Here is a 24,958-nt window from a genome sequence, read left to right as displayed (position 1 = left end):
AAGCTTTTCAAATATTGCACTGGGAAAACTGGATAATGCTATGGAAAATGAAACTGTGCCCCTGTCTTTTACCATACACAAAAATTAACTAAAGAGAAATTAAAAAGTTGAACATATGACTTGAAGTGATTAAACCCCTAGAATAGAACATTGAGGCAATCTTCTTGCCTTCTGTCTTTGCAATGAGTTTTTGGGTTTCACACCAAAATCCAAGGCAACAAGGCAACAACTGGAAAAACAAACAAGTGACACCACATCAAACTCCAAACAAAGGAACATCAACAAATTCAAATGGCAATTTACAGATTGACAGAAGGTATTTCCAAATCATATATTTCAATCAGTCGCTCAGTCGTGTCCGACTCTTTGCGACCCCATGAATCACAGCATGCCAGGCCTCCCTATCCATCACCAGCTCTCAGAGTGTACTCAAACTCATGTCTATCGAGTCAGTGATGCCATCCAGCCATCTCATCCTCTGTTGTCCCCTTCTCCTCCTGCCCCCCTATATTTGATAAGAGCTTAATATCCAAAAATACATGAGACATACAACTCAAGGGCAACAAAGACCAAATAATCCAAGTTTTTAAAGGAGCTTAAGAAAATTAAGAGTTTCAATAAATCTGAAGATTAGACTGCAGATGAGAGACACAGCAAGGTGTTCCTTCTAGAACAACAAAAGCTTGTGCCTTCTTGGTATTATTTCATTGATCTCCACTCATTTGTTTGACAATTACAGTTCAAAGTGTACATTCTTCAGTCAACAGAACTCACCCCACACTGAGCTATAATATGTACTAAGAACAGCCACACTGGGAAAATAAACAAACTATTATTTGCATATCTCTATGAGACCTATAAAAGGCAAGGTAATTTCCAGAGTTGACCACTCCATTGTTTTCTATATTTCATTTCAAAATTGAGCCACTAAGTAAGGAAAATGAGTTAAGAGACCTCAATGATATATATAGAGAGAATCAGTTTCAAATGGGAGCATTAATGGATTATAATTTGGAGGTAATTTATTACTAGTGTTGTAACTGTAGTCCTTTTGATTCTCTACTGCATCAGGGTAATACTTCATTATAAATATTAATACTAACATAGGGACACATACCACTAAAGTGATAGTGAATAGAGAAAGACATAGAATATAGTAGGCAAGAAGTGAAAGTATGGGAAGTCAGCAATGGTAGTAAAGTAAAGGGCAGTATTGCCTTGAGAGGAAGGAAGGTTCTCAGAGTTTCTTGAAACACCAAGAATGAGCCACATGTGAGGGATTAGTTTAATTTGTAAACCAGAAACTCGGCCAGAAGAAATTTAAGTTCATAAAAATATTACGATGTTAAAACCCACAATTTAGACAGATAATAGGGTAGGGTAGGGTATTAGACATTTAAATTCTCCATTGCTTAGTGCATCAGGCACTCAAGGACCACCCTCACTGACGTCTGTATCTATTGCTCAACCTACAGGTACCACCATGGAGAAAGCTATAGCTCTACTCCACTGGTAATTGAACCCTACTTTTATGGTCTCGTGGATTTCCTTAAGAAGCATTCGATGTAGCAGATTTCCTCCATCCCATCCCATCTGGCTGACTCCCCACGGTCAACAGGAGTGCTCGTCCTGGGATCATTCCGCAATCCCCATGGCCTCAGCTCCCAGCTTCCGTGGACATCAGTGGACTTACAATCCTGTCCAAGGTATGAAACACAGCAGCATGGCTTGTCTATGTGGTTCTTTGTTCAGATTGTCACAGGTTAGTTGGTTCACTCCCCAACAGCTTCAAATGACTCCCCCATTCCAGTGGACAGCCATGGACACGGGGATCTCTCCCCTGCGCTTCAGCTCCCTCAGCCCCACGTGCAGTCTGGTCCCACTTACTCTCCTCCTTCTTTCCCCTTCATCCTCGTCCCTTCTCTCCTTTGTCTTACCGAGTTCTGTGTGGCCCCTAATATTCCTCCTCAGTAGTCAGGGCATCCCGCCAGTATTCACCTGGTCTTCTGAGAGAACTGCTGCATCTTTAGACATTCTTGATGCATCGGTGGAGAGAGGTGTACCCCACTTCCAACTACTGCTCCATCATCTTTTCCACTACCATTTTTGAATGTATTAGAAATGAGTTTCCCTTTCTTTTAAGTACCATTGCCATCACCACACATGTTTAACTTTTGCTTTTTGAGGAAAACACAGGTAAGTTCCACTCTCTTCAGTTGAGTCAGTTATTCAGTTGTGTCCGACTCTTTTGACCCCATGGACTATGGCAATACAGGCTTCCCTGTCCATAATCAACATCCAGAGCTTGATCAATCTCATTATTAGATCTCATGATTAGATCATGACTCTCAAATATTAAAATCTCAGATCAGTTCTGTTCAGTCACTCTTTCGGATCTGAGTCTTTGCGACCCCATGAATCATAGCATGCCAGGCCTCCCTGTCCATCACAAATTCATGGAGTTACTCAAACTATTGTTGATCCAGTCAATGATGTCATCCAGCCATCTCATCCTCTGTCATCCCCTTCTCCTCCTGCCCCCCATCCCTCCCATCATCAGAGTCTTTTTCAATGAGTCAACTTTTTGCATGAGGTGGCCAAAGTATTGGAGTTTCAGCTTCAGCATCAGTCCTTCCAATGAACACACAGGACTGAGCTCCTTTAGGATGGTCTTGTTGGATGTCCTTGCAGTCCAGGGACTCTAAAGAGTCGTCACCAACACCACAGTTCAAAAGCATAAATTTTTTAGGGCTCAGCTTTCTTTACCGTCCAACTCTCACATCCATACACGACCACTGGAAAAACCATAGCTGTTGGCAAAGTAATGTCTCTGCTCTTAAACATGCTATCTAATTTGGTAATAACTTTCCTTCCAAGGAGTAAGCATCTTTTAATGTCATGGCTGCAATCTGCATCTGTAGTGATTTTGGAGCCCCAGGAACAAACTCTGACACTGTTTCCACTGTTTTCCCCATCTATTTCCCATGAAGTGATGGGACCAGATACCATGATCTTAGTTTTCTGAATGTTGAATTTAAAGCCCACTTTTTCACTCTCCTCTTTCACTTTCATCAAGAGGCTTTTTAGTTCCTCTTCACTTTCTGCCACAAGGGTGGTGTCATCTGCATATCAGAGGTTACTTATATTTCTCCTGGCAATCTTGATTCCAGCTTGTGCTTCTCCAGCCCAGCGTTTTTCATGATATACTCTGCATATAAGTTAAATAAGCAGGGTGACAATATACAGCCTTGATGTACTCCTTTTCCTATCTGGAACCAGTCTGTTGGTCCATGTCCAATTCTAACTGTTGCTTCCTGACCTGCATACAGATTTCTCAGGAAGCAAGTCAGGTGGTCTGGTATTCCCATCTCTTTCAGAATTTTCCACAGTTTATTGTGATCCACACAGTCAACAGGTTTGGCATAGTCAATAAAGCAGAAGTAGACGTTTTTCTGGAACTCTCTTGCTTTTTCGATGTTCCAGCAGATGTTGGCAATTTGATCTCTGGTTCCTCTGCCTTTTCTAAAACCAGCTTGAACATCTGGAGGTTCACGGTTCACGTATTGCTGAAGCCTGGCTTTCAGAATTTTGAGCATTACTTTCCTAGCGTGTGAGCTGAGTGCAATTATGCCATAGTTTGAGCAGTCTTTGGGATTGCCTTTCCTTGGGAATTGCACTGAAAATTGACTTTTTCAAGTCCTGTGGCCACTGCTGATTTTTCCAAATTTGCTGGCATATTGAGTGCAGTACTTTCACAGCATCATCTTTCAGGATTTGAAATAGCTCAACTGGAATTCCATCACATCCACTAGCTTTGTTCCTAGTGATGCTTCCTAAGGCCCACTTGACTTCACATTCCAGGATGTCTGGATCTACTGAATGACCACACCATTGTGATTATCTGGGTCATGAAGATCTTTTTTGTACAGTTCTTCTGTGTATTCTTGCCACCTCTTCTCTGCATCTTCTGCTTCTTTTAGGTCTATACCATTTCTATGCTTTATCGAACCCATCTTTGCCTGAAATGTTCCCTTGGTATCTCTCATTTTCTTGAAGTGATCTCTTGTCTTTCCCATTCTGTTTTCCTCTATTTCTTTGCATTGATCGCTACAGAAGGCTTTCTTATCTCTCCTTGCTATTCTTTGGAACTCTGCATTGAAATGGGAATATCTTTCCATTTCTCCTTTGCTTTTCACTTCTCTTCTTTTCACAGCTATTTGTAAGGTCTCCTCAAACAACCATTTTGCCTTTTGCATTTCTTTTCCATGAGGATGGTCTTGATCCCTGTCTCTTTTACAATGTTATGAACCTCTGTCCATAGTTCATCAGCACTCTATCAGATCTAGTTCCTTAAATCTATTTCTCACTTCTACTGTATAGTCATAAGGGATTTGAGTTAGGTCATACCTGAATGGTCTAGTGATTTTCCCTACTTTCTTCAATTTAAGTCTGAATTTGGCCATAAGGAGTTCATTATTGTTCTCCCTGTAGTCTGAGTCCCCGGTCGGGAAAGAAGACTCCTAGAAACAATGCAACTTGCAATAGGGGAATTTATTACTGACTCGAGCCAGGGACCCCCCCCGCCCTCACCAAGTGTGTGAGGACAAAAAGGCCCTGAGCCCCAGTTCTCTCAGGTGTTTATTAGGTAAAAAAAAGCAGCAGGTAGTTGGCGCAAGCGGATTGGTTACACAGTAGGTAGTTGGCGCAAGCGGATTGGTTACACAGTTGCAAGGTAATTTTTGTTGGTCCAACGTGGGGCTTTCAGCTTTCCCCTGATAGGTTCCCTTTTTTCTGTCTGGGCATATGTTGATTGGCTGGCTCCAGGAGGCCTGATAATTATGTTACCCTGGGAAACCAGGCCTACTCCTAATCTAGGCTGGCTGTCATGGCGTTAACAGCCTCACATTTCCCCCCGTCTTTGTACTTTTGTAGAGGAATCTTTCTCTTCACCCTGTGAAATTGACTGATATTGTTGTCTCAATACCATAGTTTGGATGGTATTTAGGCGCTCCCTAATAAATGAGACCAGACGGTTTAAAATGCATGGACCAAAGGTCAGTAACAATATTAATATTATGAGTGGACCCAGGAGGGTGGAAATCAAAGTGGTCAAGCAGGGGAAGCGCTGAAACCAAGATTCAAACCAGCCTTGTTGGGCTTCTCGGTTTCTCTTCCGCTGGGCTAGTCCTTCTCTTACTTTCTGGAGAGATTTTTGTACCACACCTGAATGGTCGGTATAGAAACAGCATTCTTCTCCCAGTGCTGCACATAATCCCCCTTGTTGCAGAAACAAATCTAAATCTCTCCTATTCTGTAACACTACTTCAGCCAAGGAGCTCAAGGATTCTTGGAGGTGTGAAATGGACTTCTTGAATTGCTCAATATCTTCATCTATTGCAGCCCTTAGTTCATTATACTGTTTATCTTGCAATGTTAAGGCTGCAATCCCACTTCCCATTCCTATAGCACCCAATAGGGCTGCTAAAGTCAGGGCAGTGACTGGTTCTCGTTTTTCCCTATATTGACCCGATGGATCTAACCTTGGTTGCAGCTCTTCCTTTGAGTAATAGTTTAGCCGGGGGATCAGGTGGACTAGGACACAGAAATCTTGGGAGGCATTAAGTGCTGCCTTATGGACACACGGGGTTATTCCGGCAGAGCAAGCCCACCACCCGTTTTCTGGCGGAAGTACCCACTGGTGAGTAGAATTGGGGTGGCTAGTCCTAGGGACTGAATTATTATTACATATTTGTTGATAAGTCTTAGGGATAGTTCCTATACAGGTGCCTATGCCCGTAATGGAGCCTACTGTCAACCGGCCTGACCCAGGTTGTTGCTGCCATCTGCAGGCCGAGACATCAGAGGTCACATTGAATCTTGAAGAAAAGGCAACCGCCTCATAATAGGGAGGCCTAATATTATAGCAAAGCCATCAACCATTTGTTAAGTCTGTATGAGAGGCATTTAGGGTGAGATAAGCTGAGGAGATCATTTTCATAAGGGGGTCTGTTGGTGGGGACATGTTAACCTTGGGGGGTCCCATGGTGCGTGAAGTCGATCTATTAGCCTGACTTTGGTTCTGGGAGGGAGGCTTTGGGGTTGTTCCCTCGTTTGGTCCTAAGGCTACTTTGGGTGCCAAATAGAGTGGTCCCAGTTTTAATTTAAGCTCAAACTGGAATCCTGTGTCATAGCCTGTCTTGTAAAGACGGAGGCCCCAAGCTCGACCAACATCCCACCTGGTAAATTTCTTTCCTTTGTCTGTGAATTTGATCTGTAATGGGAAACATTGCCTGGGTATGGATGATACTCCCTTAGTTGGACATTTCTGGGAATTCGGGGGTGATTTTACCTGAATGAGGTCCTTGTCGGAGTTAGTGAGCCAATGGACTGTTCCTGTGGTTTCGCAACCCCAAGCGGCGCAATAAAAAGAGTCAACTCCCCCACATTTTTCAATTTGGTTCTGATCCCTTCCTCCCTCTGGGCAGACATAGACAGGCACCTGTTCCTAGTACTATGGGCCTTTTCACTCACAGTTACAGGTGAACAGACCGAAAGAGCCGTGGGCAAAGAACTTGGTCAGTTGGTGGGGACCAAACCCATTACCGTCAGCCACCAGCATGCACAAATCAAAGGTCAGTATTGGCCACCATGTCCCTTAGGGGGCCACGTTGGAGCTCGAATTAAGCACTTCTCCAGTCTCAGGATTGTAGATCACCCAAGTCAGGTTAGCTGGCTGATGGGGGTTGTGGCTGGTTGCTCCTGGGCCAATGAAAACTGTTATTAGCAGGAGGGTTAAGAGGACTCCCGTCGTATGAGTTTCAGTTTCAAAGGGTTGGACGGGTGAGGCCTTGCCTCCCATTCTGCTTGTGCCTTCTCCTGTTCTTCCGGGGTGGCTTGTGGCACGTGGTTGCAGTGAACCCAGGGCCCGATCCCGTTGACCTTAACAGCAGTAGGAGTGGTAAGGAGAACAACATAAGGGCCTTTCTATTTAGGTTCTAATGCTTAGATGGGTGTCGTTTTCCCAAACTGAATCACCTGGGCCAATATTATGTGAGGGGATGGTTCCCTTGCTTGTTCCCTCGTGTATCTCTCGAATTAATTTCCAAATATGGCTATGCATCTTACTTAATGCCATCAGTGATTGCTGGAATTGTCTTAAGGTAGGGGGTGCTAGGCATTTTCTCTTCAATATTGGACACACAGGAGGGGGGTCTTCCATACAGAATCTCAAAAGGGGTAAGATTCAACTTATAAGGGGTGTTACATGGTCAAAAGAGCGCGAAGGGAAGGAGGGTCACCCAGTCCCCGCCAGTCTCTATTGCCAACATTTTCAAAGTTTATTTTAGGGTCTGATTGATTCTTTCAACCTGTCCTGAGCTCTGGGGATTATATTCACAATGTAACTTCCATTTTGTCCCCAGAGCTTGGGCCAGCCCTTGTACAATCTGGCTCACAAAGGCAGGTCCGTTTTCAGAGCCCATAGTCACTGGCAGCCCGTACCTAGGCACTATCGCCTCTAAGATCTTTTTAGCAACCACTGTTGCTGTCTCTCCCTTAGTGGGGAAGGCTTCTACCCATCCCGAGAAGGTATCTACCAGAACCAACAGATAGTGATACCCGTACTTGCCTGGTCTTACCTCAGTGAAATCTATCTCCCAGTGTTTCCCTGGCTCTTTTCCTCGGTACCTCGTTCCAGTGTGCTGCCTTTTCCCTGTCCTCATCAGCTGGCACGCTTTGCAAGCCTCGATTATCTCTCGTACAGTTGCATTTTGTCGAGGGAACCTCACGCAGGCTGTCTGGAGAAGTGTCAAGATCTTTTTCTCCCCCAAGTGTGTAGTTGTGTGCAGGTGTTCACATAGGTGACGACCCAGGATGGCAGGCAGTATCAGGTTGTTGTTTTGATCTCGGTATCATCTATTTTTGTCATCCTTCTGGAGGGTGGTATCATCATTGATCCAAACGAGGTCAGGGAGGGACTAGTCGGGGACTGGCGGCAGAGTCCCCATACCAGGGGGTGGAAGTCCCACGGCTAATATGGGGGCGGCGTAGTCCCGGCTCACCGCTTCTCGAGCAGCTGCATCAGCAGCCCAATTGCCCCGTGCCCTAGGGTCTTCTCCTTTCTGGTGACCGGGGACATGTACAATTGCTACTGCCCAGGGCAGTTGAACAGCTTTCAGGAGCCTGCGGATCTCGGGCAAATTCTTGACTTTTTTTCCCTCTGCTGTTCTAAATCCCCTTTCCTGGTATATCGGACCTTGAATATGGACAGTGCTAAAAGCATATCGGCTGTCCGTAAAAATGGTGACTCTCTTCCCTTTCGCTTGTTCCAGAGCCTGTATTAGGGCAATCAACTCTGCTTTTTGTGCAGACGTGTTTGGGGGAAGTGTCTCAGCCCATATTGTCTGTCCTGAATCATCAACTATATCGGTTCCCACCTTCCTTTGTCCATCTTTTACATAGCTGCTCCCATCAGTGAACCATACTAGTTCACTGTTATTTAGCGGCACATCAGTTAAGTCTTTTCGAGCCGCCAGGGCCTCAGCCAGTATCTCACTGCAATCATGGAGAGGGTGGTCCTTCTCTGGGTTAGGTAGAAGCGTGGCTGGATTCAGGAAGCAAGGGGTCTGAAAACACACCCGTGGGGCATCAAGCAGCAGGTAATGTGTCAAACGGGCATTGGAGATCCACTTACCCGGCGGCTGCTTTAGAACCCCTTCGATGTCGTGGGGGGTGTAAACCCAGAGTTGCTGTCCATACGTCAACTTGTCGGCGTCGCGGACAAGGAGGGCAGTGGCTGCAATAATGTGGAGGCAAGGGGGCCATCCAGAGGCCACCGGGTTTAATCGCTTTGAAAGGTATGCTACCGGCCGCCTCCATGGTCCCCATTGTTGCATCAAGACCCCCTTTCCTATTCCTTGCTATTCATCTACAAACAGCTGGAATGGCTTATTTGGGTTAGGCAGGGCAAGGGCTGGGGCTTCTAGTAGGGCCCATCTGAGTGTCTGGAAAGCCTGTTTCATTGGCTCAGTCCAAGTCCAGTTTGGGGTCTCTTTACTTCCCTCATACAAGGGCCAGGCCTTATCAGCAAATCCCATGATCCACAGCCTACAATATCCAACAGTCCCCAAAAACTCTCTTACCTGGCGGGGGGTCTTGGGCTCTGGTATCTGCAATATTGTTTCCTTCATGGCCTGAGTTAGCCACCTTTGCCCCTGCCTGATCTTATACCCCAAATAGGTGACCTCTTGCCGGGATATTTGCTCCTTCTTTGCACTAGCATGATACCCCAAGGTGCCTAGAGTCTATAAGAGGTCACCAGTGGCACGGCTGCATGCCTCCTCTGTGGTTCCAGCCAACATAAGGTCATCTACATATTGCAACAGGATGACCTCTGGTTGGCGAGTCCGATATTCATAGAGGTCTTTACTCAAAGCGTCATTAAACAAGGTAGGAGAGTTTTTGAACCCTTGTGGGAGGCGGGTCCAAGTTAGTTGTACTACCGGTTGGCCTTCCCCTTCAGTCCACTCAAAGGCAAATATTTCCTGGCTCTGGGCCGCCAGGGGTAGGCTGAAAAAAGCATCTTTCAAGTCCAACACAGTGTACCAAGTGTACTCAGGCAGCAGACTGCTCAGAAGGGTATACGGGTTGGGGACAGTAGGGTGTATGTCACTCACCTGCTTGTTGACTTCTCATAGGTCCTGGACAGGTCTGTAATCCGTACTCCCCTGCTTCTTCACCGGTAGTAAGGGGGTGTTCCAAGGGGATTGGCACCGCTTGAGAATTCCAGCAGCCATGAGCCGTCAAATGTGGGGAGTGATCCCCCACCGAGCCTCCTGGCTCATAGGGTATTGCCTCACCCTCACAGGAGTCGCCTCGGCTTTTAGTTCAATGACGACTGGATGTCTCTGTTTAGCCAGTCTCATTCCTGCTGTTTCTGCCCATGTCAACGGGTATTTGTGGACCCATGGTTGTATATCTGGTGCTATAACCTCTGAGTGCTTAGACACAAAAAGTCTGTATTCATCTCTTAAAGCTAGAGACAAGACATGTATCGGCTGTCCAAGTCCATCCGTGACTGACATTGCCCCAGGGTCAAAATGGATCTGAGCATTAACTTTAGTCAACAAGTCCCATTCAAGTAGAGGGACTGGGCATTCTGGTATCACCAAAAATGAATGGGACACCTGGTGGGTCCCCAGGTTTACTTTCTGTTCCGTGGTCCAACAATATCTTTTTGTCCCCATGGCTCCCTGCACCAAGTTGGTTTTTTTAGACATTGGTCCCAGTTTTTGATTTAAAACAGAGTGTTGGGCCCCAGTGTCCACCATGAAGCCAACGGGTTTCCCCTCCACATGTATGGTTACCCAGGACTCGGGGAGGGGTGCCGAGTCTTGACTCCCCTAGTCACTGTCTTCCCCCGCATATAGAACTCGAGTTCCAGGGGAAATTCTCTCTCTCTGGGTTGTTCCTCTCTTCAGATCCCTCTTAGGGCACTCATTTTTCCAGTGCCCCCGTTCTTTGCAGTAAGCACACTGATCTTTCTTTAGGGCCTGCCTTTTTGGTCTCTCTGTTTCTCTCATCAGGGGGTCTCAAGGTTCCCTCAATTCTGTTCCGGCCTTCATCCCCACAAAAAGAATATTGGCTAGCTCTCTCTGGTTCTTCGTGTTTTCCTTCACCCTATGTTCCCTATCGTCTTTCCTGATCTTCTCAGCTAGTTCCTTTTCCTCCCAACAAAGTCGTTCCTCCCTTTCTTCTGGGGTCTCCCTATTATTAAATACCTTTTCAGCTGCTTTCAGTAAGTCTTGTATTGTCTGTTCTCCTAACCCCTCTATATTTTATAATTTCCTCTTAATATCTGGGGCTGCCTGATTCACAAACGTTAGTAGCACTGCAGCGCGTGATTCCTCAGCCTGGGGGTCCATGGGTGTATATTGCCTAAAGGCTGCCATTAGCCTCTCTAGGAAGGCTGACGGGCTCTCAGTGGGCTCTTGCCTTATTAAATTTACCTTCGCCAAATTTGTTGGCTTCCTAGCTGCGGCCCGCAGGCCAGCCATTAGAGTCTAGCGGTACACTCAGAGATGCTCCCTCCCTTCCACTCACTCAAAATCCCAGCTAGGCCGCAACAGAGGAAACCCCTCGTCCACAAGATGAGGCTGGGTGGTTGGTCTCCCGTCGACCCCCGGGACCCGTTTCCGCGCCTCTGCCAGGATTCGCTCCCGTTCTTCTGTGGTGAAGAGCACCTGCAACAGCTGCTGGCAATCATCCCAGGTGGGGTTATGAGTGAACAAAATGAAACCTAAGAGGTTAATGAGGCCTTGGGGTTTCTCCAAAAAAGGAGGATTTTGGGTTTTCCAATTATACAGATCACTCGTGGAAAAGGGCCAATACTGATAGGTTTGCTCTCCGTCCGGGTTAGCTGGTCCCACCCGGACGGGGAGTGCCTGTACAGTAGATGAAGGTAACTCTGGGTCCCCCTGATCCTGCTCACCCCTATTTCCTCTATTCCTTCTCCGGGGCCAGGATTCCCTTATCCCTTCTGATTCATTGGGGGGGGGGGGGCTCTTTCCCCTGGGGGAACCTGCAACGGAGAAGGGACGTATGGCAGGGGCCTGATTTCCGTCTCCAAGTCAATCAGGTTCCGGTCCGAGGATTCCTGCAAGACTGGTTTTGGGCCCTTATTCTTCTTGGCTTCCTCTGGGGGAGTGGGAGTTTCCATAACCAGGGCCTGTACATTAGGAGAATCAGGGAGTTTTTGAACAAAAGGTTTAACCATTTGGGCGGATCTTCTACTAGATCTTGCCAGACTATAACATATGGGACTTGGCCTGGGTGGCCCCAGGGATCAGGAGCCATAACTTTCTCTTTCACCACCCGAATAATAGAAGGTTGAAAAGTTCCCTCTGGAGGCCATCCAACGTGGAAGGCGGGCCACTCTGCAGAGCAAAAGGTTATTAATTTACTCTTTGTAACCAGTAGCGACAGATCATACGCTCTAGCCCTGACATCCGAGAAATGATCAGTCATGAGAGAGAGTGGGGTGGATTCTCCTTGCCCCATAACGAGAGTCAGAAGAAAGTCACCGAGAATTACCACCTAAAAAATCCTATCGGGAGTGGTGGCAGCCAGGAGGTTGGGCTTGTGGTATGCTTCGTGGAACTATTTGAGTGCCTTAGTCGTTTCACGGAAGATTTCTTGCTGGGGCCGGGCACCCTAAGTGTTTCTAGCCCGTTCCATGACCCCCTTATCCTTTCACGGGAGTCTTCCAGTGGCAGGCACCCTATCAGCTCTTAAGTGCCTGTCCCGTGCCCACACAGACGGGTTTTTATTTGGCCAGATTCTCAGTTTGGAATACAAGAAAAAAGAAAAGAGTTTCACCCTCTCTGGCTCCGGTTACGGGGCTGACTTGTTGGGATGCCTTCAGAATCCGCCAGGGAGTAGCCCTGGCCAGGACTCGTCAGTTGCCCCGACAACTGTGTGGCCATTCACTGAAACTCTCAGAAACAGAAATGAGGAAGTAGACAATGAAACAACGAGACAGGAGACAATGCCGGCAGTTATACAGAAAAACACACAGACAGACACACATCGGCTGACAACACAGATCCTCTGGAACAAGGGTCACCTTACCAAAATGCATCCACTATTCCCCAGATTTGGGCTTAGGAGAGGAGGTCTCCTTCCTGCGGAGCTGGCTGCCTTCCAGCGCGCTCGCTGGCCTCGGCCTCATGCCAGCTGGAACGGCCAGTCCGTTCCCTCATGGAAAACTTTCCCTCACACCAGACACCTTCCTGCCTTTAAGCAGGGCCTCGGATTTACTCTGGTCTTTTTGCGCCAGACACCTTCCTGCTTCACAGCAGGGCCCCGGATTTACTCTGATCTTTCTGCGCCAGACACCTTCCTGCTTCACAGCAGGGCCCCGGATTTACTCTGGGCTTTTCTAGATCTGCCTGAGCACCAGTGCTATTACCTGTCCTTTTCCCCCTTGTTCCAAAGAGCGTTCTTCCCTGGGCAAGGGATCCCGGACGAGCCCCCAAATGTTCTGCCCGTAGTCCGAGTCCCCGGTCAGGAAAGAAGACTCCTAGAAACAATGCAACTTGCAATAGGGGAATTTATTACTGACTCGAGCCAGGGCCCCCCCGCCCTCACCAAGTGTGTGAGGACAAAAAGGCCCTGAGCCCCAGTTCTCTCGGGTATATATTAGGTCAAAAAAAGCAGCAGGTACTTGGCGCAAGCGGATTGGTTACACAGTTGCAAGCTAATTTTGGCCCAATGTGGGGCTTTCAGCTTTCCCCTGATAGGTTCCCTTTTTTCTGGTTAGGCATATGTTGATTGGCTGGCTCCAGGAGGCCTGATAATTATGTTACCCTGGGAAACCAGACCTACTCCTAATCTAAGCTGCCTGTCATGGCGTTAGCCGTGACAGCCTCACAATTATCTGAGGCACAGTCAGCTCCTGGTCTTGTTTTTGCTGACTGTACAGAGCTTCTCCATCTTTGGTCGCAAAGAATATAATCAATCTGAATTCAGTTTCAACCATCTGGTGTTTTCCATGTGTAGAGTCTTCTCTTGTGTTGCTGGAAGAAGGTGATTGCTATGACCAGTGTTTTCTCTAGGGAAAACTCTATTAGCCTTTGCCCTGCTTCATTCTGTATTCCAAGGCCAAATGTGCCTCTTACTCCAAGTGTTTTTTGACTTCCTACTTTTGCTTTCCAGTCCCCTAGAATGAAAAGGACATCTTTTTTGGATGTTAGTCCTAAAAGGTCTTGTAGGTCTTCATAGAACTGTTCAACTTCAGCTTCTTCAGGGTTACTGGTTGGGGAATAGTCTTGGATTATCACGATTTTGAATGGTTTGCCTTGGAAATAAAAGAGATCATACTGTCATTTTTTAGTTTGCCACCAAGTAGTGCATTTTGAACTCTTTTGTTGACCAAGACGGCTACTGCGTTTCTTCTAAGGGATTCCTGCCCACAGTAGTAGATATAATGGTCATCTGAGTTAATTTTGCCCATTCCAGTCCATTTTAGTTCACTGATTCCTAGAATGTCGACATTCACCTTTGCCATCTCCTGTTTGACCACTTCCAATTTGCCTTGATTCATGGACCTTACATTCCAGGTTCCTATGCAATATTGCTCTTTATAGCATCAGACCTTGCTTCTATCACTAGTCCCATCCTCAAATGGGTATTGTTTTTGCTTTGGTTCCATCCTTTCATTCTTTCTGGAGTTATTTCTCCACTGATCTCCAGTAGCATATTGGGCACCTTCTGACCTGCAGAGATCCTCTTTCAGTATCCTATCATTTTGCCTTTTCATACTGTTCATGAGGTTCTCAAGGCAAGAATTCTGAAGTTGTTTGCCATTCCCTTCTCTAGTGGACCACATTCTGTGAGACCTCTCCACGATGACCCATCCGTCTTCAGTGGCCCCACACTGCATGGCTTAGTTTCATTAAGTTAGAGAAGAGTGTGGACCGTGTGATCAGATTGTCTTGTTTTCTGTGATTATGGTTTCAGTGTGTCTGCCCTTTGATGCTCACTCGCAACACCTACCATCTTACTTGGGTTTCTCTTACCTTGGATGTGGGATATCTCTTTATGGCTGCTCCAGCAAAGCGCAGCCACTGCTCCTTATTTTGGACCAGGGGAATCTCCTCATGGCCGCCCCTTCTGACCTTGAACGTGGAGTACCTCCTCTCGGCCCAGCTGCCACTCCTTGGCCATGGGATTGCTCCTCTCGGCCGCAGCCCATGACTTCGGCGTAGGGTAGCTCCTCTCTGCTGCTGTCCCTGACCTCGGAAGTGGGATAGCTCCCCTTAGCCACCACCTCTGACCTCAGACCTGGGGTGGATCCTCTCGGCCGCTCCTACACCATTGCAGCCTGGTGCTCTCAGTCACCACCCCTGGCCTTGGGTGAGGGGCTGCTCCTCATGGCCACGCTTCTGCACAGTCCATCATGCAAAATCAAGAGTCAGGGTTGGGACATTCTAGGGACTGAGGAAACATTGGTTTCTAGAGGTTTGCTCAGCACGCTTCCTTCTGCATCCTCTTCTGATGACAGAGCCTGTCGTTGATGGGTCTAAATTAGAATCTCAGAACGTATTAATTTTTTATACATGAGAATATGTAACCTTTAAAAATCTCTCCCTATTTCTCCTACCCTCGAGTCTTTGGCAATCATTTTTCTACTCTGAGTTCCATCTTTTTTTTTTTTTGATACCTTATAATTGCGATCATATAGTATTTTTCTTCCTCTGACTTAGTTAACTTAGCATAATACCCTCCAGTTTCATCCAAGCAGTCACAAATGGAAGGACTTCTTTCTTTTTCTAATGGCTAAATAATATTTACCTACATATGTCACATCACATTGTTTTAATCCACTCATCTGTTGAAAGATACTCAGTTTGTTCCTATACCAAGGCTACTGTGAATAATGCTGCAATGAACTTGGGAATACAGATTTCTCTTTGAGACAATGATTTCATTTCCTTTGACTATATGTCCAGAAGTGGGATAATGGATCACATAAGAGCTCTCTTTTAAATTTCTTGAGGAACCACCAGAATATTTTTCCATGACAGTTGCACTGGTACACATCCCTACAAACAGTGTATCAGTTCAGTTCAGTTCAGTCACTCAGTCGTGTCCGATTCTTTGTGACCCCATGCATCGCAGCATGCCAGGCCTCCCTGGCCATCAAAACCTCCCGGAGTTTACTCAGACTCATGCCCATCGAGTCGGTGATGCCATCCAAGCATCTCATCCTCTGTTGTCCCCTTCTCCTCCTGCCCCCTATCCTTCCCAGCCTTAGGTTCTTTTCCACTGAATCAACTCTTCGCATGAGGTGGCCAAAGTATTGGAGTTTCAGCTTCAACATCAGTCCTTCTAAGAACACCCAGGGCGGATCTCCTTTAGGATGGACTGGTTGGATCTCCTTGCAGTCAAAGGGAGTCTCAAGAATCTTCTGCAACACCACAGTTCAAAAGCATCAATTCTTTGGCGCTTAGCTTTCTTCACAGTCCAACTCTCACATCCCTACATGACCACTGGAGAAACCATAGCCTTGACCAGACGGACCTTTTTTGGCAAAATAGTGTCTCTGCTTTTTAATATGCTATCTAGGTTGGTCATGACTTTCCTTCCAAGGAGAAAGCATCTTTTAATTTCATAGCTACAATCACCATCTGCAGTGATTTTGGAGCCCCCAAAAATAAAGTCTGAGACTGTTTCCACTGTCTGCCCTTCTATTTCCCATGAGGTGACGGGACCAGATGTCATAATCTTAGTTTTCTGAATGTTAAGCTTTAAGCCAACTTTTTCACTCTCCTCTTCCACTTTCATCAAGAGGCTTTTTAGTTCCTCTTCACTTTCTGCCATAAGGGTCCCTTTTTCTCTATATCCTCAATAACATTTGTCATTTCTTACTTTTTTGGCACTAGCCATTCACACAGTTATGAGGTGATAACTCTTGTATTTTTGATCTGCATTTCCTTTGATTATTAGTGATGCTGAGCATCTTGTAATATACCTCTTGATCATCTATATGTCGTATTTGTGGGAAAATGTCTATTCTTTAAAGATGTAGCATACATAATGTTTACTATATTCCGATATACGAAACTCAGTTGCCTACCTGTATGTCAACAACAAACTCTCAGAAAGTGGAATAAAGAAAACAATCTCATTTACTCTTGCATCACAAAAAGATAAAACACTTAGAAATAAACTTAAGCAAGGTGTGGAAAGATTTTATGCAAAACCTTTAAGACATTGATAAGAGAAATTTAAAAAGCATTAAAAATATGTAAAGTTAGGTGGTCATTTCAATGTGTTTCTTGAGGTAGGATTTGTATTACTTTAAACTTCTCTCTTAGAACTGCTTATGTTGAACCATATAGGTTTTAGATCATCATGTTTTCATTGTTCTTTCTTTCTAGGGCTGTTTCAATTTCCTTTATTTCTTCAGTAACGTGTTCATTATTTAGAAATGGTTTGTTTAATCTCCATGTGTTTTTGGTCTTTAAATTTGTTTTTTTTTTTTTTTTTTAAATTCTCATAGTCGTTATCTTGTCTCACAGTGTTGTGTTCAGAGAAAATGCTTGGTAAAATTTCAATTTCCTTAAATTTACTGAGGTTTGATTTGTGACCCAAGATGAGAAAAATGTTCCACTTTCACCTGAGAAGAAAGTGTATTCTGCATTTGCATGGAATGTGCTGAAGATATCTATTAGGTCTGTTTGCTCTAATAGTTCCCTTTAGGCTTATATTTCCTTATTTATTTTCTGTTTTGATGATCTATCCATGGGTAGAGGTGGGGTGTTAACACGCCCTACTATTATTGTGTTATTGTCAATTTCCTATTTTATGTCAGTTAGTGTTCATCTTATGTATGGAAGTGCTCCTATGTTGGGTACATAAATATTTAAAATTGTTTTGTCTTTTTCTTGGACTGATCCCTTGATCATTTTGCAGTGTCCTTCTTTATCCCTTGTAATAGATTTTATTTTAAGGTCTATTTTTTCTGATATGAAAATTGCCTATCTGGTTTTCTTTGGATTTCCATTTGCCTGGAATATCTTTTACCATCCTCTCACTTACAGTCTGTATGAGTCTCTAGGACTGATGTGGGCCTCTTGTAGACAGCCTATATACGGGTCTTATTTTTGTATCCATTCAGCCACTCTGTGTCTTTTGGTAAGAATGGGAGAAGATAATACCAAATAAAACAACTGATAAAGCATTGCTTTCCGGAATACAAGTAGCTCAAACAAGTCAGTCATCAAAAGCAAAGGCAAGAGCTTTTCTAAAAAATAAACTAGTGAGAGCACATCAAACTCAAAATCTTCTGCATAGTAAAAGAAGCCATCAAGAAAATGAAATGGCAAACTATGGAATGAAAAAAAAAATTGCAAATCACATATTTTGTAAGGGCTTCATATCCAGGTATATATAAGAGATTCATGCAACTCAGTAGTAGAAGAAATCAAACAACCCAAATTATTAAATGGGCAAGGAAGAATAAAATTTTTGAAAATTTTTAAGATTAGACAATAGATGACAGACACTGTAAGTTTTTCCTTCCAAAACAGAAGCCTGTGTCTTCCTGACAGTGCTTTCTTTATTTCCAATCTCCTTTTTCATGATTGCACTTCACAGTATGCATCCTTTACTCAATAGCAATTACAAAGTGCTAAGAATAGCCCCACTAACTATAAAAAACTAATAATTACATACTTAACCTCTAGGCATCAAAAATCCAAGGTGATTTTCAGAATTTTCCACTCCATTGTTTTCTACTTTCTGTTTCAAAATTGAAACACCTAGTAAGGTCAAGTGAGTAGGGGACTTCAAAAATACATGGATAGTAAGTCATTTAAAACTGGGAGCATTACTGGATTGAAATGTTGGGGGAATGTATTATTACTAATACTATTGTAATTTTATTCCCTTTAATTCTCTGGTATACTAGGTTGATATTTATTTAAAATAATAATACAGCCACTATGGAGAACAGGGTGGAGATTCCTTAAAACACTGGAAATAGAAGTGCCATATGACTGAGCAATCCCACTGCTATGCATACACACCGAGGAAACCAGAACTGAATGAGACACGTGTACCCCAATATTCATCACAGCACTGTTTATAATAGCCAGCACATGGAAGCAGCATAGATGCCCATCAGCAGACAAATGACTAAGAAAGCTGTGGTACATATACACAATGGGATATTACTCAGCCATGGAAAATAATACTTTTGAATCAGTTCTAATGAGGTGGATGAAATGGCACCTATTATACTGAGTGAAGTAAGCCAGAAAGAAAAACACCAATACAGTATACTAATGCATATATATGGATTTTAGAAAGATGTTATCACATGTGACATGAATGGCCAGTCCAGGTTCAATGCATGATACAGGGTGCTGGGGGCTGGTCCACTGGGATAAGCAGAGGGATGGGATGGGGAGGGAGGTGGGAGGGGGGTCAGGAAGGGGAACACATGTACACCCATGGCGGATTCCTGTCAATGTATAGCAAATCCACTAAAATATTGTAAAGTAATTAGCCTCCAATTAAAATTAACAAAATGAAATAAACAAGTAATACCAACATAGAGACACTTAGTACTCGAGTTACAGTAGACTGAGAAAGACAAAGCTTATGAGGCAGATTAGCAATGGCATCAAAAGAAGGGTCAGTATTGTCTAGAAAGAAAGCAAATTCTCTAATTTTTTGGAGACAACACAAACAACCAGGTGGGAGCCAACCAGCTTAAGCTGTATACCAGAAACTTCACCAGAAGGAAAATGAAGTTCATAAAAGTATGCTGATGCTAAACACCAAAATCCAGACAGTAAGGAAATACGGTAGGGTATACGTAGATACTGAAAACTACTCAGAGAGGTAGACATGGAAGCAGATACACTAATGAGCACCAGAAAAATCAAAGCACAAAAGGGTCTGAAAAGTCAATCGTAAAGAGACTTGGCACTCTGATAAAAGAATAAGAGAATCAAATTAAAAAAAACCAAAATAGAAAGACTTGTGCACATGATAGAACCAGAGAATGCTCAGGAGAGAAAGTTTCGGACCTAGTGGACCAGCGAACAGAATCCTCCAGCATCAGGAACAGAAACCCTGGGCAGGACTTATGACTGTGAGCTCTGGGAACGGCCTCAGTTTCAAAGTTGGGGCACTATACCGCCTAAAGGCGAACGCAGACAAGGACTATAGCTTGCTGTGACACTGAGTCACAGACGATAGTGTTTGTTAGCTTACTTTTCTCATTCAACTACAAAGTTAATGAATCAGTAATCAATGATAACTGACTCCATCAGTTTCCAGTCAGAGTGTACAGCTGAACCTGTTATATGATCCCCAAAAACATCTTTATACTTAAATTTATTGATGTTTAATTGAAGGGTAATTGCTTTACAATACTGTACTGCTTTCGGCTCCTTCTTCACCACCCCAACTTCTACAGCACCAACTCCTGCTCAGACCAACAGGGAAAGAGAAGGCTTCCCTCCACAGGGCGGATTTGATAACCTCAGGTGACTAGATCATCTAAGCATGGCTCATGTTTTTATTTAAGGAGGGTCCTGCCTGCTCCTGCTGCTGGTCATGTCAAATCTGCTCCTGTGCCAAGGCAACTTATGCCCATCCTGCAGTCCTGACACCCCCCTGAGTTCCCTTACAGACCTGCTTATCGATTCTGCCTGGCTGACCCACAACTTCCATAACCTTTCCACAATGATGTTCAAAGAGTTTGTAAGTACTGTGGTGGTGTTGGTTTAGTAGCTAAATCTTGTATGACACTTAGGATCCCATATACTGTAGCCCGCCAGGCTCTCGAAAGGAAATTTCACATAAGTGACTGGCCTATACTATCCTTTAAACAAGAAGGCTGCAATAACATACTCTCTAGGTACAAGATGTCATCAGTTCATAAGGTGGTGAAATCAAAAAAAGGATCAGTTTTGTGAAATCTCAAAGATTCCTAAGAAGTGCGATGGTTTTTACAATTTCCTTTCATTCATTTTCTTTTTTTAACATTTCCAAAATAAATGAATTTGTATTTGTCAGCCAGGAATGCCATAAGAGAATACAATAGACTCAGTGGAATTAACACCAGAAATTTATTTCCTCACAGTTCTGGGGGCTAGAAGTCCCAGATCAGGGCACCAGCAAGTTGAGGTTCTGGTAAGAACTCTTTCTTCCCAGGATGGCTTCTCTGTGCGTCCTCACACAGGGTGGGGGGTGGGGAAGAGAGACAGAGGAAAGGACACACAGACACAGAGACAGAAGAGAAAATTCTCTGGTGTTTTGCTTCATGGAGACACTAAACCTATTGGATGAGTGTTCCATCCTAAGAGCTCATTTAACATTAATATCTCCTGCATTAGCAGGAATGTTCTTTATTACTACCGTCTCTGGGAAGCACCAACTATTGGTACATATGTACTATATTTGGTTCAAACATTTAAAAAAAAAAAGGATAAAAATAAACAGAGAAGAGAAAAGGTTAAACTTAGAAGAGTTAGATATAAAATCATTTTTATAGAGACAACGTAAGGGAAAGAATGAATTTGAAATTTTGGGAAACCCCACTGTTAAAAAAATTACACATCTATCAAGCATATAAACGTTCTTATAATGGGTTCTATACTGAATGCCCAACAACCCTAACTAATTGCCTGATCACTTTTAGGATGAAAAATATGCCCAGGACAAACAGTACCATATCAATGCCACCAACAGCTGCCACACCGATCCCCTCCATGCTCCTGGAGAAAGAGAAGAAGCCCAAGAGATGAACGTGAGTCTTTCACCTGGGTTTTTCACCAGATCAATGAGACAGTACGTAGGTTACCAGGCTTCAGACTATTAGAGGTCATGGTACCTGTACATGCAGAAAAAGGTGGAGGAACTGTAAGCCATTGAAGATAAATTATATTATGCAGTTGATGAAGCATAAGTGAAATCAAGGGATAACTAAAGATCTGTAGTAGCAAAACCAAGAACAGATCTATAAAGTGTCCATGCACACAACTTTAGTTCAACCAATGCATCCGACACAAGATTGCAGCTATTATTCTGTATGAAAACAGGAAATGAATGGGAACTTCCATGTGTAAAATATAAGACTGCAAAATTCATGAATATGTAAGAAACACACCCCAGTCTTGAGTATTCCCTGTCACTAGTGACGCCTACTTGGGAGTCCTATACCGCACCACTCGAGCATCACGTCTGCCTTTCTAGGTTCTCCTGATTCTGCTTCTACTTCTCTGATACCTCCCTCATTCATCATTCTCAAACATTTCTCTGTCACCTTTCATTCTTAATTTGCAAGTCTCCCCCACAATGGCCCATAAAACATTGCTTTGCTTTTCATGGCCGCAACAATTGCCTCTGTTCTGAGGACAAAACTGTTTACATATCAAGCCTCAATCATTTATGGCAGCTCTTAATGTTGACCATTATAATCTCTCCTTTCTGATTTCCTGCATTATCCCTCGTCCTAACATTATTTAAAATATTTTCACATGCATCCCCCCTTAAAATTCTATCCTCTCTCTCTACAACCTTCTTAGTGATATCAGCATTCTTTTGCTCTGTTAAGCTCATTAATAATGAGGATGATCAAGTAAAGGAAAAAGGTCAAAGAGCAAGAAGATGAGGGATTTTTCAATAACCTTGAATTTATAGTTTATTGAGAGTTACTACAGAGCCATACATTTTACTAAGCACTTTATGTGCATTATTATATTTAGTCCTATTCAGTTCTATGTTCTTTACCACTAAAACAGTTCATGGATATAAAGAAATCAAGCATATTAACTAGAGATATTCAGCCCCCGGTATTTTCATGCTCAATTCTACTAGTAGTAGTGAACAAGGGGGAAAACCCTCCATTGTGAATCCCACTGATGCTGTTACTAAAGACAACACTGTGCCTTTTTCTGCCCGGACACCTGTCAACAAGACCGACTCTTCTGATACCAGCATGGGGGCTGGTGTTGGGATCAACTGAGGAAAGAAAACCTGTTTAGGAATGTCACATCTTCCTCATTGTCTCTTTGTTGTAATATCATAAAACAAATTACCAATCAAAAATCAATATGAATGACTCATCTGATTCATTAATATGGAAGAACCACTGGGTGACAATGATGTGGGCACAGGTAGAATGCCTCTTTCCTGGGTCAGGTAATGCAGGTACATACTGACTTGTCAAAAAATACTTAGATTTCTCTCACACAAATATACAAACATAAAAGAGCTCACTGAGTGGTGGTCGAATTTCAGAGGAAAAAAGAAAATTCTTCATGTTTTAAATTAGAACACATCAGAATTAGTTTCTAAAATAACCTAGATTTTTAATAATTCAGTGAAGTGTGAACTAATAATTTATACGTTTGCAACTTTTACTACCTTCAAAAATCTCTGCATTCACATAGGAGTAACCAGAAGTTTTTTCTAAGTCAGCTGCTCTGAGCAAAGATCATATGTTACCAATACCACTGAATTATGATTATTTTAATGAGACCGTTTCTTATTGCTTAGAATGAAGACCTTAGTAAGTTGATACTCAGCTTACTGTACAGCTGGAATAAACCTCTGGATCATCTAGTCACCGAGCTGCAGAGGTTGAAAGAAGTCTCACAGACTATCATATCAAGCGCCGTAGAGAATAAGAAAATGTTAGACAAACTTCAAGCATTCATAACAGGTCAATTCAGACAGGTGAGCATCCTGCAGAGGGCTTTCTTGCTTTGTTCATGAATAAAAGAGGTGACCTCTGTAATGCATAAGGAGTTTTGAAATATCTCAGTTTGTAAGAAAAAGATTCATGTCTTCTATATGCTAGACTGCTACTACATAAAGCAGGAGCCTAGTCATTCATAGAGATAGAGTCTACTGTAAAGGAATCAGAATTTCACTGCAATTTTTGATATGTGCAGCCGTCCCTGTATTGCATACAATTCCACCAAAAGCTTGCCTCTTCCTGGGCACAGGTGGTTGAAATATTATCAAGATTCAGAGAACTAGAGAACAGAATTTGCAAGCTCAGCATTTTCCTCAAAGTATCCCGGGACATCTGCTCTTGAAGTTCACTTGTCTTCTTTCTCTGTTCTCCTCAAATCAAAGGATGAGAGTGGGAAGGAAGAAAAGAGAAAGTTAAAGCTAATCTTGAATTATGTTTCTACTTTTTAGATTCCTAATAGTTTTCTCATAGGCTGGCTCCAAAATCCAAATCTAGAGTGTTTTATACTTGTATGTGTTCCCCAAATCTTAATTTGATAATTAGAAGCAAAAAAGATAAGTAAGTACTAATAAAACGCAATGACTAAGAAGTCATTATCTTTTTGGTATTCAGATTATTGTTCCAGCCTATCAGAAGATACTCAAGACTCGCATTGTCTGGTCATTCTCATCCCTGACGTCCCGCAATGAAGAGAGGCGTCTTTCTGAATTTTATAAACTGTTCAAGTGCCTAAGCAGGGATTCACGTAAAGTTGACCTTTACACCAAGATCCTGGCGTGCCGAATTCTCAAAACGTGCTAAATCCACATCCATCCCATCCAGCTCTGAGATGGTCATAATGATCTATCCCATAGCAAGCTCCTGTGAAATTTACAGCTTTTTAATGCATGCTCTGTGAAATGGTCTTCTCTTAAAAAAAATAAACACAGACTCTTTAAAGATGTCAAAATCTAAAAGGGCAATTTGTTAACATTTCTTATATTCATTTAATAGAAAATCAAAAGAAAATCCACGCCTACAATTGAAAGAATGAAGCTCCTATTAAATTTAGTCACAAATAGAAGCTAGCATTACGAAGAAGGCCATTAAGAGATTATTTAAGAATCACAGCCAATTATTCTGTGTAAAGTTATTAGAATCAAAGAATTAGACAATTGTTCATGGTTCTGGTCATGCTACCAAAAAGACTGAATTCTCAGGTTACTGAACGGAAACAAACAAATGAAGAACCTTTGAAGTTCATTGACCTTATAGATTAGTAAATCACATGTCATGGATACAATGAGGACATAAACTGAAGTTTAAAAAATCTCTGTTTTCCAGAAGCAGGCCTTCAAGTTGTGGAGAGAGAGAGGGTGATATAAACACACAAATTGCTATATTACATGATAGCATGAAGAAGAATAAGATATGATGTCAACACAGTGCTACAGTAGATTGAAGTAAAGCTAGGAGCCATCTGAGGGTGTCATAGGAGTCACGAAAATGGTATGGCTTTATGATGGAGTTTTGAAAGGTTGATGGGATATTGATGCACAAAAATAGGAAAACAGTATATCTTCATTTCATTTAGGATCGTCTTATGAAGTAAGGATCTCCGACATCCTAGATCCAGGCAACTGAGCTGGTAATACATATAGCATTATAAGGTATCAGTGAATAATTAAGTTTGACAAAAAC

General features: G+C 43.3%; 1 protein-coding gene across 1 annotated transcript; it reads left to right on the top strand.

Annotated features, from left to right (window-relative positions):
* Positions 1-1,531: 1,531 nt before the first annotated feature.
* Positions 1,532-24,079, top strand: LOC133059164 (chorionic somatomammotropin hormone 2-like). The gene is made up of 5 exons (XM_061146196.1): positions 1,532-1,706; positions 20,105-20,277; positions 21,218-21,325; positions 23,077-23,256; positions 23,891-24,079. The coding sequence occupies exons 1-5, from the start codon at positions 1,532-1,534 to the stop codon at positions 24,077-24,079; spliced, it is 825 nt and encodes a 274-aa protein (XP_061002179.1).
* Positions 24,080-24,958: the final 879 nt, after the last annotated feature.

The sequence above is a fragment of the Dama dama genome, chromosome 7 (assembly GCF_033118175.1).
Source record: "Dama dama isolate Ldn47 chromosome 7, ASM3311817v1, whole genome shotgun sequence".
In the NCBI taxonomy this organism is placed as follows: Eukaryota; Metazoa; Chordata; class Mammalia; order Artiodactyla; family Cervidae; genus Dama; species Dama dama.
The sequence above is the reverse complement of the archived record's forward strand: the minus strand, read 5'-3'. Positions and strand labels throughout refer to the sequence as shown.